The sequence below is a fragment of the Camelina sativa genome, chromosome 16 (genome assembly GCF_000633955.1).
Source record: "Camelina sativa cultivar DH55 chromosome 16, Cs, whole genome shotgun sequence".
NCBI classification, from domain to species: domain Eukaryota; kingdom Viridiplantae; phylum Streptophyta; class Magnoliopsida; order Brassicales; family Brassicaceae; genus Camelina; species Camelina sativa.
Window position 1 is genome coordinate 20,710,508 of NC_025700.1, and position 16,027 is coordinate 20,726,534.

Here is a 16,027-nt window from a genome sequence, read left to right on the forward strand (position 1 = left end):
GAGCATGTGACGGAAACCAAAGGTGGGTGGTGAGAAAATGGAAACTGGAAAGTGATAAGTGCACTAGAAGAGAAATTTAGTCAACAAAATTAATTAATAGTCTCTTTTCTATATATATATATATATATATATTGTCATCTAACTCTATTTAGAAACTCATAATTTCACACGTTTCCTCCTCTTTTTTTTTTTCTTACCACACACTGTTCATGTACCACCACTCCATTATTATAAATTCTTCTCAATAGATTTTTTTTTTCATTTTTTTAGTTGTCTCATAATCATTTAGTACGTTTAGTTTCCATGCATGCAACAATACAACAATTTAGTATTAATGCTCAAGACAATAAGAGAGCTCACAACTACTATCAGTCTATCAAAATGTATATATGTACGCTTATGGTTGTTAAATAAGCTAACAACCACGCTTATCTTCAACAAAGATACATATCTAATTTAACAATCACTAAAGCAAGAATTGCTAGTCAAAACAAATGGTTATCACTAAAATAAAATCTGGTAATATAAACAAAGAATTGTCTCTTAACAATTTTGCAGAGACGTAGCCCAAATTGTAGCTAACTCCATATGGATGTGGCTTAATTAAGGTGCCTTAGTTCATCGCACTATTTAAAACTAGAGCTAACTTGCTTACTTCTATAAGACGTTGTACCTCTCCTCATATCTGACAAATCGTTTTGATGTCATGCATTAACAAAATGAATACCCAAGATTCAGACCTACTGTTAAATAACAAAATCGTTAAATATATTTCTGACTACTGTTTTCAAAATAACAAAACTTAGTCAAAAAATCATATTGTTTTAAGATTCAATTTTCCGGTTGTTTAATATTCCATATCCACTGTTTTGCATCAAGCAAATTATGTCATAATCAACTAGAACATAACAATGCAACAATAAGCAAATGGTGGGAGGTTTGTGCCCAAAACTCTCAACGTTTAAATCAAACCAGTAGTTGTTTAATAATTACAATTACAGCTTTCTTAACAAATTATTATTTTTTTTTGGTAAGATTCTTAATAAATTAGTTAACGGCTTATATATGTATCTAAAAGATAAATACCGAATGCATTAAATTGAGTGATAAGTAAATTAAAGAGAAAAAAGTTTATGAATAAGAAATGAACAGGCGTCCCTCTTTGCCAAATATTAATAATCTTGACGCATGTTTTTAGTTAGTTGTTATTATCATCCTTCACACAAAGTTTGATGACTATAGACAGAGCCCGCGTGGAGATAAACTAGGCTACAAGCGGGGGAGAAGAATGGGCCTCATAATTTTTGTTTTTGACTTTTTGGTATACTTTTCTTCTAAAAAAATAAAAACAACTCATTAACACCTAAGCAAGATTCGAACTAGGGACTACAGGCTCAACTTGGACTGTTTAAACCACTAGACCACAAGAAATTTCTTGGAAAGTTGGCCGAAAAATAGTTAATATTATAGCGGCCGGAAGCATGTGCTTTGCTTACTTGGCCTTGTGGCCGGCTCTGACTATAGAGGACAAAAGGTTCACACACATGAACCTTCGTTTCATTCTCTACATGTTAGGCCGATGAAGTGACTGTTCTCCACATGCTTTTCACCTATATTTACTTTATAGTCAGGAGAAGTTAATTATAATTATTTTCTATATGAATAATTTTTTAATAAAAAATCCAAAATAACTTTCATATCATTTGTTGTCTACATAATATATAACTGTATATTTATTTATGCATAATTATTTTTTCATATGAATCTATCGCTGAGAATATGTTATAGCAACCTTTATCCCAAAAATAATAATGTGTCTGATTGGTAACAATGTGTCTGATTAGTAATATGTTATAGCTCAGTTGTTCGTTTTGAAAGTCTCAACTATTTTTGGTACAAGACTTTTTGGTATTAAAACTGTTCTTCCAAATAGATGTTGAATATGCATATCCATATATGTGACTTCGATTTCTTTTCTTTTTTTTTTTGCCACAAGATCAGAAAAAATTATACTTTTTTGGTCGATAAAACATGACAAATAGGACCTCGAGTTTGAAAAAGTTTGCAATTTACTTTATTATTTCTTATCGGTGATTACTTTATCGGTGGTATGTGTGATGCAATCCCACGGTCATTATTAAATAGATGGGATTGTACATACAAAAAGACCACTTAGATTTATCCCATGTATAGGAAAAAGTTCATAAGTTTTATTTAGGAGGATTAATATTTAAGATTGATCTTATCTAAACATCAAAAAGTTTTCCTTAATGAATTTAGCCGTTATCCCAACACCAATTGCATGCCATGTCAGCTTGATTGAATGCAAGTCCTGGACCAGCAATGAATAATACTACTAGTAATCAAAACGTAGTACGTTATAATTCGACTTTCGTAATTTAATGTTTTTAAAATTTGTAACAGCATCATATAAGTATGTCCTAAGTCCTAACATAACATTTTTAAAAAGATCGTCAAATAGATCTTGTTTATTCCAAATATATAGTCCAGCAGCCATAGATTTAAAATGTTCTTTTCGTGAATTCAAAGGTCATTATAGTACGAAGAGTAGAGAATCACATTTCTCCACTAGGTCAAACGTCATTAAGGTTCTTTTAACGTATGCATCATCCAGTGAAGCAAAAACTTAAAATATTCGAATAGATAAACAACCCAGTATATACATTTAGAATAGAGCTAGCAGCTAACACTACTAGTTTTTCTTAAATATTGAGTAATAAAAAATATGAGTGTAAAATGTAGGATCTAACAATGGAATGAATATTCCAGCCTTTTGTTTTGTTTTTTTTTGTACGTAATAACTCAAAAGATCATAAACTGAAACTCACATTAAATCTTAGAAGATATATACTCAAATTCTAAACTCAGTTAAAATTAAAGTATCTTCTATATATATCTTAAATCATATTTAAATCGATTTAAGCAGCTCGTAGTGGTTATTATTAGCCATGAAGGTGCAGGGAATGAGTTGCTTGATTTGATCCAACTTTGTGAAATCAGATATATCAACATTTCATTACAATTACAACTTTATTATAAAAAAAGGATCCATAAATTCCATAATTTATCAGTAATAATAATCTATGTTATCAGATAACCCACTACCAACATCATATTCGACCTGATATTACTTGATGTGGATGACAAACTGACAAATAATCATTTTTAGGGCAATAAATACGAAGAAGAAAATAATGTTAGGATAAGCGATACACAACATACGTTATCAACTTATATCGTGGTTCGGTGTTTGATGGTCGCATCGCACACACAAACCTTCGTCCACTCCCATCATGTGTCTGCCCCACACGCACCATTTTATTACATACATCAATTTAAATGTTTCTAATGCACCAAGACTATCAATATCCCATTTAAATACCATATATCATTTTCCAGTAGCTAGATTGGAACGTTTGATTGTCAAACAGACCGTTGTATTATTATTATGCCTATATTTTCTTAATTGTAACCAATGCTTAATTTTTAGGTATAAAGGTGTTAGGTTAACCATAAACATCCCGTAACTTGGAACAATGAGATGGTCCTAACTCCTATATATAACTATATATAACCAATATAAAGAGAGAAACATCGTTAATATTTATTTAAAACAAACATTAATATATATACTTTTATATATAGCTTTGATGGTACTTAAAACAAAAGTCATTTTCTTGTTTGTCGTCTAACCCAAATTTATCTATACGTAAAACATTTTTCTTTCTTGCCGACCTATCCGTAAAAACTTGAGAACGTTAATATACAAAAACATCGAAGAAAAGGACTCATAGAGATTACATGATCAGTCATAGGACTTAAGGCAAACAAATTTCGAACTAATCACAATAATAAAATCACGAAAATAACCTTATAACCGAAAGTGATATAATATAAACTTTTATAATATAAAGCAAATACCCAACAAAGATCTTTCTCACTATAAATCCCCTGTCCTCTTTGCCTCCCTAAAAAACGCTCACACTCCTAATCCCTCTCAATTTTTTCAAACCAACCTCTCTCTCTCTCTCTCTCTCTTTCTCTCTAAGTCTTTAGCAACAATGGCGCGTCTTCTCTTCCGTCTTCTCCAAGAAGCAAGTTCTCCATCTCCGGTGGAACCTTCTCCGGCTTTCAACCCTGACCTCGTCCTCATCCTCGCGGTTCTTCTTTGTGCACTGACATGCGTCCTTGGCTTAATAGCCGTCTCTCGTTGCGCCTGGCTCCGACGTATCGCCACCAGAAACAGATCGGACCAGACTCATCAACCGCCCGTAGCTGCGGCCAACAAAGGTTTGAAAAAGAAAGTACTCCGATCGTTACCTAAGCTAACTTACTCGCCGGACTCGCCGCCGGCTGAGCAACTCGTCGAGTGCGCGATTTGTCTTACGGAGTTCGCCGCCGGAGACGAGCTCAGGGTGTTGCCGCAGTGTGGTCACGGTTTCCACGTATTGTGTATCGACACGTGGCTTGGATCCCACTCTTCTTGTCCTTCTTGCCGTCAAATCTTAGTGGTTGCCAGGTGTCATAAATGTGGCGGGTTACCCGGTAGCTCAAGTTCAGGATCCGAACCTGATACCCGAATCAAGCAAAGTGAAGATGATCTTGATAACTTCTTACCTTGATTTTTTTTATAAACATTTTCCCATTTATTTTTTTCATAAATGGATTTCAATTAAACAAGATATGATATTTAAAAAGTGTTCCTTATCATTTTAAAGGATAATGTTACTCGGCAGGCATGTACATATATTTTATCTATTGTAAATTTTTTATATGAAATGGAAAGTGAATTAGTCCTTTATTTCTTTTATATTCTTTTATACATAACATGGACTGATTTTGTTTTATTAACATCTTGTTTGTGAACTAGCTAGAGACCATGAAATAGTTACAATAACTCTTGAAACTAAGACTTTGGACCACATAATTTAATTTCTACGTTGCTACAATCCAAATTACCCGAAATTAACTTCTTTTTTTTTTGGGTATATACGATATACCAAGTGCTTAATTCCATTATTTTGTGTCTCTACGCTTTAGCCTATGGTTACGTGAATGTTGTAACATGTATTAGTTTTAGATGCATCATGCATGGTTTTATGTCGTGCCAAAATCAATAAGAATCTACTTAATATCATAAATAAGAATCAACTCCACGCACTTCTTTGATAATATCATGTCGATAGTTAAATTAACATTTTTTCATAAATAATTTGTAAAACTGAAATTTGTTTGTTTGATAGAAAGTGCTAGCTAGTTAGTTCTGTATTTAAGTTTCGAGTATGAAAAATAAATATATGTCATGTTACTCATGTACAGTTTACGTTTGATAGAAGCATCAAAGGGAGTCTACCTAAAATGTTGGTTGTTCGTTGCTACAAATTCGATTAACTAATGGAATATTCCATATAAAATGGGAAAAAGCAGACAGATGGACCAGTGTACGTCGAGCAGATGGTGTAATGTGTATTGTGTGAGTTCTCTTTTTCCTTTTCCATTAATAAAGCAGCAAACTAATTGTCGGGGTTTAATATATTTAATTTGTTCATGTTTTCTGTTAAAAGTATTTTATAAATATTGGGAGCACGAGCCTGTATCCCACTAAAATCATCAAACGAGACTTTAAATTATTAGAACTTCGAAAATGACCATGAAGATGATCTTATTTTTGTCTTCGAACATTGACCTAACAAAAGATCGCCAAAATCTTAGGGTACAACTAAAGTGCGAAATATTATAAGTAGAACGTAGTTTAATAATAAATTAGTCAAGATGTAGATAATTACACAGACGAAAAACAACTGATTATATTGATTATTTATCCTTTTTTTCGTGTAGCCATTTAGTAAAAACACGTACAAATAAAGATATGGTCCACCATCGCGAGCTATCATCATTCATCACGAGTTTGTCCACTATGGAAAGTGCGTCCATGTGCTAAGTGCTAGTAAAATTTAAAATGACATAAACTAAATTGCATAATTGACATTGAATATTGCATAATTGACATTGAATATTGCATTTTATCACAAAAATATCCATCAATTATTTCCTCTAACTACTATAGTTTTCATGATATAGCTCGTAATGGTAGTAACGCACTAATGCTCCATCATTGAAATTTTCAAGCTGAAACCAAGCTATTACCATCAACCCAAATACGTTGAATGTCCAAGCATTAATAATGCATAATATAATACTCTATTGATGAAGACATTAGAGTTCAACCCTATGAAATTTCATATTTGATTGCAGGACCAATGAATTCAGTTTTCATACTATAAAACATGTACACAAAATTGACTGATGTTGAATCTACAAAAATGGTATTTTATACTCAAATTTAAAGAGATTGATACTGTTTTTTTTGTTGTTGTAATAATTGAACTATTTCTACGTCTTTTTAAAAAAGCAATATTCTTCTTTCGTTGTATATTGTACGTGCATGTGCATGATCTATATATTACATATCCTTGTCCGTTTGTCCCTTATCTCCATTAATAGATGGTGGCATTATATTGCTTCGGGATCTCTAACTCTAATCATATTACTACATTCTAATACTTTCTCATATTAAATAGTAAGGGATATTTATTTCTATTGATGAATCGCAACGAAGGAGTCGGAAGTAGAAAGCGAAGACATCTACGCTTTTTGTTTTGTTAAAAGGAGGAACGAAAAATTCTCATTGAGAAATGATGGACCAATTCCCAATCAGGCCGAAGATATTCCCACATTAGTAGTTAGCTACATTATTATTTTGTTATTATTATGAATGCTTTATTCCTTACGCTAGTGGTGTTACCGTTAAATATAACCACCATCGGTTGACAATATATGAAGATTCTAAAAAAATACATATTTTCTTTTTATCAGAGGCAATGTAATGCTCGATCAAATTCAAATTCGATAGACAGGCTTGAACGAGACTACATATCTAATGTACTAAGTGTTTCATGTTTTATTTACTGATAAAAAAGTATGTCATGTTAGAAATAAATCTATGCATGCATCATTAATTATATATATATATATAATCTTAAAATTTTGATTTATTGATCATACATTTCCCAAGATTGATATAACATAACACTTGTTAACATTTTAACATTCTCACATTCAATTAATTTTAATATTATTTACTGTCGAAGATATTTGATTTTTTTTAACTGGAATTGAAATACACAGAGAATTTAAGAATTTTTTTAAAAATATATACAGAGCTAAGTAAAATATCGTATTTGCATCCAAAAGAAAAAAACCAAGTGTTCAACATCGTAATATTTTTTAGTTATTATCCCTTGCTGGGCCTCTCTGGTATTTAATGGGCTTCGTAGTTCGAAACTATGAGCAAACTAAACCGGTTTAACCATTCGAAGACTGTATAATAATCAAACACGGTTAAACCGGCCCAAATTAGCGCTCTTAACGGAAATGTCATTTTTGCAGTTCTAAAATCTTCTTGAACTGAAGTAACGAAAACATATTAACATGAGTGATATATAGTCCATCAAAATTATATATTTACATGAGAAATACAATAGTCCATCCAAGAAAGAAAAAAACATGAAACAATGACGACAGAATAGTGACAAAATATTATTCGTATTTATGACATCACATCGAACAGTGAAACGCCCACAAATACAGTTTTTATCAAAAGTAACACAATAATAGCTTTTTACCTGCAATGCTACAGCAAGCAGCCACATAACTTTTAAAAGTTTTGTTCTACAAAAGATTTTGGATCTTAGGAATAATAATAATTAATAACATTTATATAAATAACGTATTTTACAAAAGGTGAGAGTAAAAATAAACACCAAATATATAAATCCAAGGGTAGGATTCTACTACAGCTGGAAACCTAAAGGACATGGAGAATCTAATAGCATGTGAAGAGGTCCAGGAGAAGACGAAAGACCCAACAGACCGTAACTCGCTTCCTGAAACAGAGGATTCTCCAAGTAATCTCGTACGTCAAGTTCGTTATTGTTTATAGCACCGTTCGAAGATGGCTCTGTCTTCACGCCGAGGTTAAAACCGAAGTCGTCTTCGTCGTTGTTGTTGTTGTTGTTTCCCGGCGAAAAGATGATTCCGTTGAGCTGAGAGACGACTGGATTGATTAGGGCTTTGAGCTCGTCGAGGTTGTGGCCTGATGATCCATGAATGAGGTTATTATTGTAATTTTGATGGGGATCATCGTAGAGTAGCGATGAGAAGTTGGTTAGGGTTTTGTCGGAAGGTTCCAAAAGCAAAGGCAAGGCATCATGATGATGTGTTGTTGAGAGTGAATGGTTATGAAGGTAGCTGATTTGGTTATGGANTACCTGCAATGCTACAGCAAGCAGCCACATAACTTTTAAAAGTTTTGTTCTACAAAAGATTTTGGATCTTAGGAATAATAATAATTAATAACATTTATATAAATAACGTATTTTACAAAAGGTGAGAGTAAAAATAAACACCAAATATATAAATCCAAGGGTAGGATTCTACTACAGCTGGAAACCTAAAGGACATGGAGAATCTAATAGCATGTGAAGAGGTCCAGGAGAAGACGAAAGACCCAACAGACCGTAACTCGCTTCCTGAAACAGAGGATTCTCCAAGTAATCTCGTACGTCAAGTTCGTTATTGTTTATAGCACCGTTCGAAGATGGCTCTGTCTTCACGCCGAGGTTAAAACCGAAGTCGTCTTCGTCGTTGTTGTTGTTGTTGTTTCCCGGCGAAAAGATGATTCCGTTGAGCTGAGAGACGACTGGATTGATTAGGGCTTTGAGCTCGTCGAGGTTGTGGCCTGATGATCCATGAATGAGGTTATTATTGTAATTTTGATGGGGATCATCGTAGAGTAGCGATGAGAAGTTGGTTAGGGTTTTGTCGGAAGGTTCCAAAAGCAAAGGCAAGGCATCATGATGATGTGTTGTTGAGAGTGAATGGTTATGAAGGTAGCTGATTTGGTTATGGATCCCAACATTTTTTCTATCTCCTGATTTGTTGAACACTCTACAAATCACCCATTCCTCCTGTGTTTCATACCAAAAAAAGAAAAATAAAAACATGTTACTATCACACACTTTTATTTATAAGTGCATATTTATAGATAATGACTACACACCTAAGCAAAGAACGATATAGATCTTGTCTGAGCCTGACAAATTGATTTCTGATGAATAAATTATCAAGTGTAATTAAAAAGAAAGCAATAGTGATTGAAAACGACACAACAGTAGCATTCGGTGAACAGAAAACGGCAAGGTGTGTTTGGTGTTGACATCCACACCACACGTACAGATTTATATCAAATCTATCACATCTAAACTGCTCTCTCCCCTGTCTTCTCCCATACTAACCCAAACAAAATAATGACATACGAATTTAGTAAAAATGGGAAAAAGTGAAATATATCGGTTAAACATTTCATTTCACCTTATATCGTTTGTAAAAGTCAACTTATTAATTGATAAGAAAAAGCATAAATTCGCATTATTGTGATTAAATCTCGTAATTTACAGTAAAGTTTAAGAGACGCACGTGTGGGAGTAAAGTAACAGGATTTAAATAACAACACTATAGGGTGGTTTGTCAATAAAACTTTTTTTGCTACGAAAAGTCAACTCATAAATTGACAAAAGAAAATATACACACAGAAATTTCTTTTAAATACTCAAAAGTTAAAAACTTAAAAGCAAAGAGACGCACGAGTGTGGGTAATAAGATGTTTTAATTTACCTTACACGTGTGGCGGTGTGAAAGGTCGGTTTCGAGGCGATACTCATGCATGACCCACTTAGTCTTGAGGCCACGTGGAGCCCTACCTTTGTAGAACACCAACGTCTTCTTCATCCCAACAAGCGGTCCTCCGCCGCCGGTGTAGACCTCCTTATCTTTTCCGGTAGCTTTCCAATACCCAGCAGTGGTTGCTCTGTTAGTCCTCAAACCCGTCGGATATTTCCTATCCCTTAGACTGTAAAAGTACCACTCCTTCTCTCCCATCTTCGCCATTTCTTCATATATATAACAAGTTTCAGTAACGTTAAAACTTTTAACAAGATTCCAAAACTAAAATAGAAAGACTCTTAGAGGAAATTAAGAAAGACGAAGTGTATTGATGTATAGTACCAGGTAGTTCCCAAGGTTCGCAGCGGTTGAGATCAACTTCAGAAATGTGAATGCCGGAGAGACCTCCATGGAAGATTTTGGAAGCTAAGTAGAAGGTGATGAGCTCTTCATCCGTCGGGTGAAACCGGAAACCAGGTGGCAGTCCTCTCTCGTTCTTTTCTTCTCCGGCTAGTTCGCTCAACACATCTTCCACCGCAAGCATCATCTTTTGCTTATTATAACCGAAAAAAAAGAGACTTTTTGTTTTACACTGAAGAGACACCAAAAGGAAGAACAAAGAGAGCAAATGATAGAAAAGGTGATGGAAAGTATAACCTTATTGTGAGCAAGATTATATATTTATATACAAAAATGGCACACATGTAGAGGTGTGTAGATGAGAGAGAGAGTATGGGGTGTGTAAGTAGAGGTGTATGTATAGATGAGTGGATTTTGAGTGTTTGAGGTTAGAGGAGCATTGATGATAAAGGCTGTGAAATTCAGGGAGCAGGGGGGCTGCTATTTGCCCTCACCTGGGGAGCTTCCAGGAGTCTCTTTCTATTTTCCCTATTTTTTCCTATGCAAGTAAAGTAATTTAATTATTATGTAGTAACAATCTAAACTGTAGAACAACTTTTGCCGTTTTGTGTTTTATCACTATACTACTTTAGCAAAATTCTTATGGTCTTGTGGTTTTGATTGAGACTGGGTGATGTTAAGTTATGATCTTTCGTTAATGACTACTCGATTGGTCAATGGATCATTACAGTATCGTTTTTGTACTTTCCTAAATTTAAATGTTACTATTTATGATTAATTATATAATATAGTATTAAATGGTGTTGACGTTTTTGGCTCTTGTTTTGAAGTCGAATTCTGATTTTTGGTGTTTTTTCCGTAAAGATATTCAGTTTTGTATAAACACACACTCTTTTTTTTAAAAGATGCCTTCTATAATCTCTAATCTTACCTAACCTTTATTAAACTGATATCATTAGAACATTTGACATATGCAGTTTTAAATGAGTATACGTTATATTGAATATACCGATAATGAGGTTATCACATACATAGGACCAAGTGGATTTCTCTACCCAAACAAATTACATTATATGCAGTCAATATAAAGTTTTTTTCAGATTTCAAGAAATGTGAAATAAATAATGTACTTGAACAGATTTTACATTATATGCAGTTACACTTTGTGGTTATCAGCAAATAAATTTTACTTTGAAGAAAAGAAAAGGAAAAAGAGTGTGCAGTAGTAAAAGATGGCAGAGGTTTATGCGTGCGGGTGTAAGCATATCATTATACATTCATAAGTCAGAACTCTTTTTAAATTTATTTATTATTTTATACACATTCGCCCTGAGATCTTAATTCCTTTCTTTTCCATATTTTTTACCTTAACCACTTCCTTTTATACTTATTCCTCAACGGTTATATAAATTCTGTATTACATACAAGTCCATAATTTTAATATATTTTTCAAAAGTTTATTTTAATCGCAAACACTTTTTATTCTGTGTTTGCTGAGAATGTTTAAGCTTCAAAAACTAAAATTTTTAATTTTTAAAAATACATGGAAACAGAAACATAAACACCAAAATCAGCGTTGGAACTGTGTTGTATACGTATACAGGAAATTAGTTTAGAGATATCAAGTTTTGAGAAATAAATGAGAATTCAACCAAAAAAACTCAAACTTTTCAGAATTTGCCAAAAAAAACATAAATTTTTGGTCTAGCCAAATAAATACTCAACTTTTGTTGATTTTCAAATATAATAACAAACTTTTGATTGACTTGTCAAATTAGCATGTTGTTTATAAAGTTAACAGAAAAATTAAACGTCATTAACAACACGTTAACAGTTGGAGTTAAAACATACGATGTTGTTTTGAAATTCTTAATAAAAAAAAATGCATCACCAAAGATTAAATTCGTGTTCTGAGGGTAAGGGGGGATTATACAACTGTATCAACGAGAACTTTCAAACAATGTTGCAACATACTTGTTTTTATTATCTGCATACGCGAAGTTAAAAAAAAAAGTAATAATCAAAGTTTATCGACGTGGAAAGAGAATAAAACCTTGCCGAATTGTAAGCTTTCAATGGTTGAATTCTCGAAAAGAAATTGGCCAAATTCGAGTGAGAACACTGCAACAAAACCAGACTTTTGCTTTTAATGCTTTTTCCTGAACTAAAAGTTTTTTCTTTAAAGGATAAAAAACAAGACAAATAATTGGAAAAATAGTTTTAAATACATATTATCGTTGTTAAAATGTTACTATAACAAAAAAAAATCGAAATAGTGGAAGATATCAGATAGTCGGCGGTGGCACGTGCGTAGAATGATAAAGAAAAAAAGAGATCAGGTAAAAAAAGATAATAAATGAAAACGTACAACAGTATCTATCTCTCACTAAATATTAACTGCACACACGATCTTATGTTAAATCTCCCAAGTCATTCTTTTACCCTAACCCCTACACAACCCCCCTATTCACATTTATTTATTTAAATACTCCTTTAACTTATTAGATTTATAAAAATCTACGTTGAGCAAAATGTTTCATCCAATAATTCAAAAAACCTGCTGTACTTGCCGCATAGGCTTACCTAAGCCTATCCCATTATTAAATGCTTATTATTTAACATAGTTTCTGTACTCTTTTTTTGTTTTTACTATAATCTAAAAATTATACTTATATATTTTCCCCGGGGGGTCTATCTCTATAGCACTGATGATATTTTCTGTGACCTATATATATATAGCTCTTTTTTATCCTTCTCAAAATTGTTATTTTTTTTAAAAATGTATCTATTTCAGTTCATTATTGCTCAAGTGATACCGTCGGTCTACTATATATTACAGTGCTGTTCCTCTGCGTCACAAAAACAATATTATTGGCCCTGTCAAAGTAAAACTTTATCATGTATATATGAAATTAATCTGTCTGCGGTAATATCATTAATCTTGGCAGAATATTCAAGCAGAAAGGGCTGGTATATATAACTTTGAAAAAGTTTTCATTTTTCGTTTCAGTAACACTATTTCACTTATTTATTCATACAGCGAAAGTGTGAAACTAATCAAAGTTAAAAACAAGTTTACAGGCAGAAACGGTGTACTGGTTCTGTGTAACAGGGACTAGCTAGTGTATAAAAATATACAGAATTACTGGGGCTAGTAATAATATACAGTATATGTGACACTAAACTTTGAGATATTAGGTGAAACAAAAGTCACTAAAATGAATATAGATGACTGTTTGTCACATTTCTTTTATAGTATATGTCAATCAAATGACAAGAGGGTCCCTTACTCGTCTTTGTCTGTTTGTATTTAATATGTCTGTATCAAATATGATTCTTGAACAAATTATAACAAGAGTAAACTACTGATTGAATAACACCAAATTTACTGTTTTTTTTTTGTATTGGACTAGATACAAAAATAATCTAAATGAGTCACCCTCAATCACTAACTTTTAAGAAAAAAAAATACACAAAAAAAGAAGAATAGGAAAGAAGAAGATGAAGGTAGAAGGAGAAGGTGGAGAAACAATAAATGAATGGAGGAAGAGGGAAAGGACAATGGCAGCACCGACCTGCTACACCCGAGAAGAGAACGACCTCTCTCTCTCACTCATTTCTCTTCACAAGCAATCTTTTATTCCTCCCTTTTTGCTTTTTTTATTCTACCAGATTTTCATTTTAATTCTAAATTTATCTGTTAGAAGAACCCAATAAATTTTTAGTTTCTAACTGAAAACACTTCGAGATAGTAGTAAACTCAATAAATTTTTGTCCCGTACCATTATATGATTGATAAAACTTACAAATATAATACTCATTTCATCATTTATATATCTTGGGGTAGCAATGATAACCTATATAATATATATATATATATATATATATATACAATATCACCACGCCAGTAGTCTGATTCGTAGAGTATATAGTGATGGATATATACGATATATTTTTGGTTAGTGTATAAATTTTGGTCCAGTTTAGTTAATAATTTGATGGAGTTATGTTACATGTAAAGATATCCGTACAGTGGATGGCAATAAATGTGAAAGGTTTTGAAGATATGGGGACAGACGAAGCCTTCATAAATATGGGCGAAAAGTTGCAAATACAGGGTGGGGGACCAATTAAACCGTGCACATATAGCAGTATATAATTGATATTCTGAATAAAGTTTTTTTTTTAATCGTATGCTTGTATTGTATATCTAATTAGTAACTGATCCGATTCGACTATGTATGTAATAATGTCACAAAGATGCAAAGCTGAAATATTTCTAATTGATCACAATTGTGTTTTCAGTTTTTTGTTAACGATACAATACTTTGTTTCCTAAATATCTTATTCGACCATGTGGAATTTCAGATTAGTTATGTGAGATTTTTCTTGTGGATTAACCATTTGTCGTCGCTTCAACTTGTAGACTAACAAAAATCTGGATATAAAGAAGTGACTAAAGAATGCTTGTGAAAACTGGTAATTTAACGAAGAACGTATGTCAATGGATCTCCTAAGACACCGTAAGAAACCTGCTTAGTAAAAAAAAATGGATAGTCTTAAATCAAAGTGGCAAAAGATAACAATAAGAAAATACTTGGTATGAATATTTTTATATACATGTTAAAATTTAGTTAATATTATCAATAAAAGTGGTATTAGGGATGATATGGTAGGTTACTCCATAAATGTAACTCGAATGTGAATACTATGATGTAGAGAGAGACAGAGTGCACACGTGACGTAACCGGCGTAGGTTGGGAGAGGGAGAGGGAGAGGGAGAGGGAGAGTCTTTCCACATTTGTCGTATTTTTTGTTTTGTTTTTGATGCTATATTTTCTATTTAAATTACATGCTTTTTTTGTCACTAAATATATTCTTGTTATGGAAACTAATAAATTTAAGATATAAAGACTGTTTTAGTTTTTTTACACTCTCGGGTTTCTATTTTCTTTTGTTCTGTGTCTGTTTTGCGTTTTCTATACGGGCCCAAACGGGCTTTAACTAATTGGTCTTGTTTTCCAATCAATGAAAGTTCCTCCTCCATTTTGTTGTCTTTACGTTTGTTAGAGGATTTTTTATGATATCCAACCTTTTTTTGTTAGAGATCATGATTTAAGTTCCTCCTCCATTGGTCGTGTATAATTTGATGAAATTTACTTTTTTTTTTAATATAGAAATCATGATTTCGTTTCCACTATTTGTATACAATATATTTCTTATAAAAACATCTAATTCAAAGTCAAAAGAAAATAATTGCGGACCAATTAAACCAATTGTTTTGTTTTATGAATTAGACTACTAGGTCAACCATTATCATATTATCTTCATCAAAACAATAAATAATCATTATTTCACAAAGGAACCATATAATTAAAATGATTATTATTTTTTTTTTTGGGCAAGCAACCATATATATATAGTTTTCTATAAAATAGGAATAATGGCTATCAAAAAAAGAAAAAAAAAAGAAAAAAGAAAATAGAAATAAGAGTGCACGTACAGATTTTTTGTTTTGGATATGAGTGTGGCAAGGCCCAAACATTGTTGATATTATTTTCTAGTTGGGCCGGCCACTGTACATGAACAAATCCTGACCGTCAGAATATACTTTTTATCTATAAATAGAACGCTCCACTCTTCTCTACTTCATCATCTTCACTATTTTTTTTTTTAGGTTCTTTGTTGTTTGACTACCTCGTCAGTACGAGTTATGGCTGGTGCCTGATGGTATTTTCAAAACCCCGACGCGTCTCTGATTTCATCTTTCGTTCCTAAAAATTGTGAATTCTAATTCTAGGGTTTCGTTTGGTCTCTCAATTGCATTGCATCGCTAGCTTTTTTTTTTTTTTTTTTTTTTTTT

At 32.5% G+C, this 16,027-nt stretch overlaps 2 protein-coding genes across 2 annotated transcripts; one reads left to right on the forward strand and one right to left on the reverse strand.

The window, feature by feature from the left end:
* On the forward strand, positions 3,967-4,822 carry LOC104751537 (RING-H2 finger protein ATL8-like). Its single transcript, XM_010473492.2, has one exon. It carries the CDS (start codon positions 4,083-4,085, stop codon positions 4,641-4,643), a length of 561 nt encoding a protein of 186 aa, XP_010471794.1. The 5' UTR covers positions 3,967-4,082; the 3' UTR covers positions 4,644-4,822.
* LOC104751538 (protein CUP-SHAPED COTYLEDON 3) lies at positions 7,825-10,438 on the reverse strand. The gene is made up of 4 exons (XM_010473493.1): positions 10,147-10,438; positions 9,757-10,031; positions 8,939-9,050; positions 7,825-8,299 (listed from the first exon to the last, which is right to left on the reverse strand). The coding sequence occupies exons 1-4, from the start codon at positions 10,349-10,351 to the stop codon at positions 7,875-7,877; spliced, it is 1,017 nt and encodes a 338-aa protein (XP_010471795.1). The 5' UTR covers positions 10,352-10,438; the 3' UTR covers positions 7,825-7,874.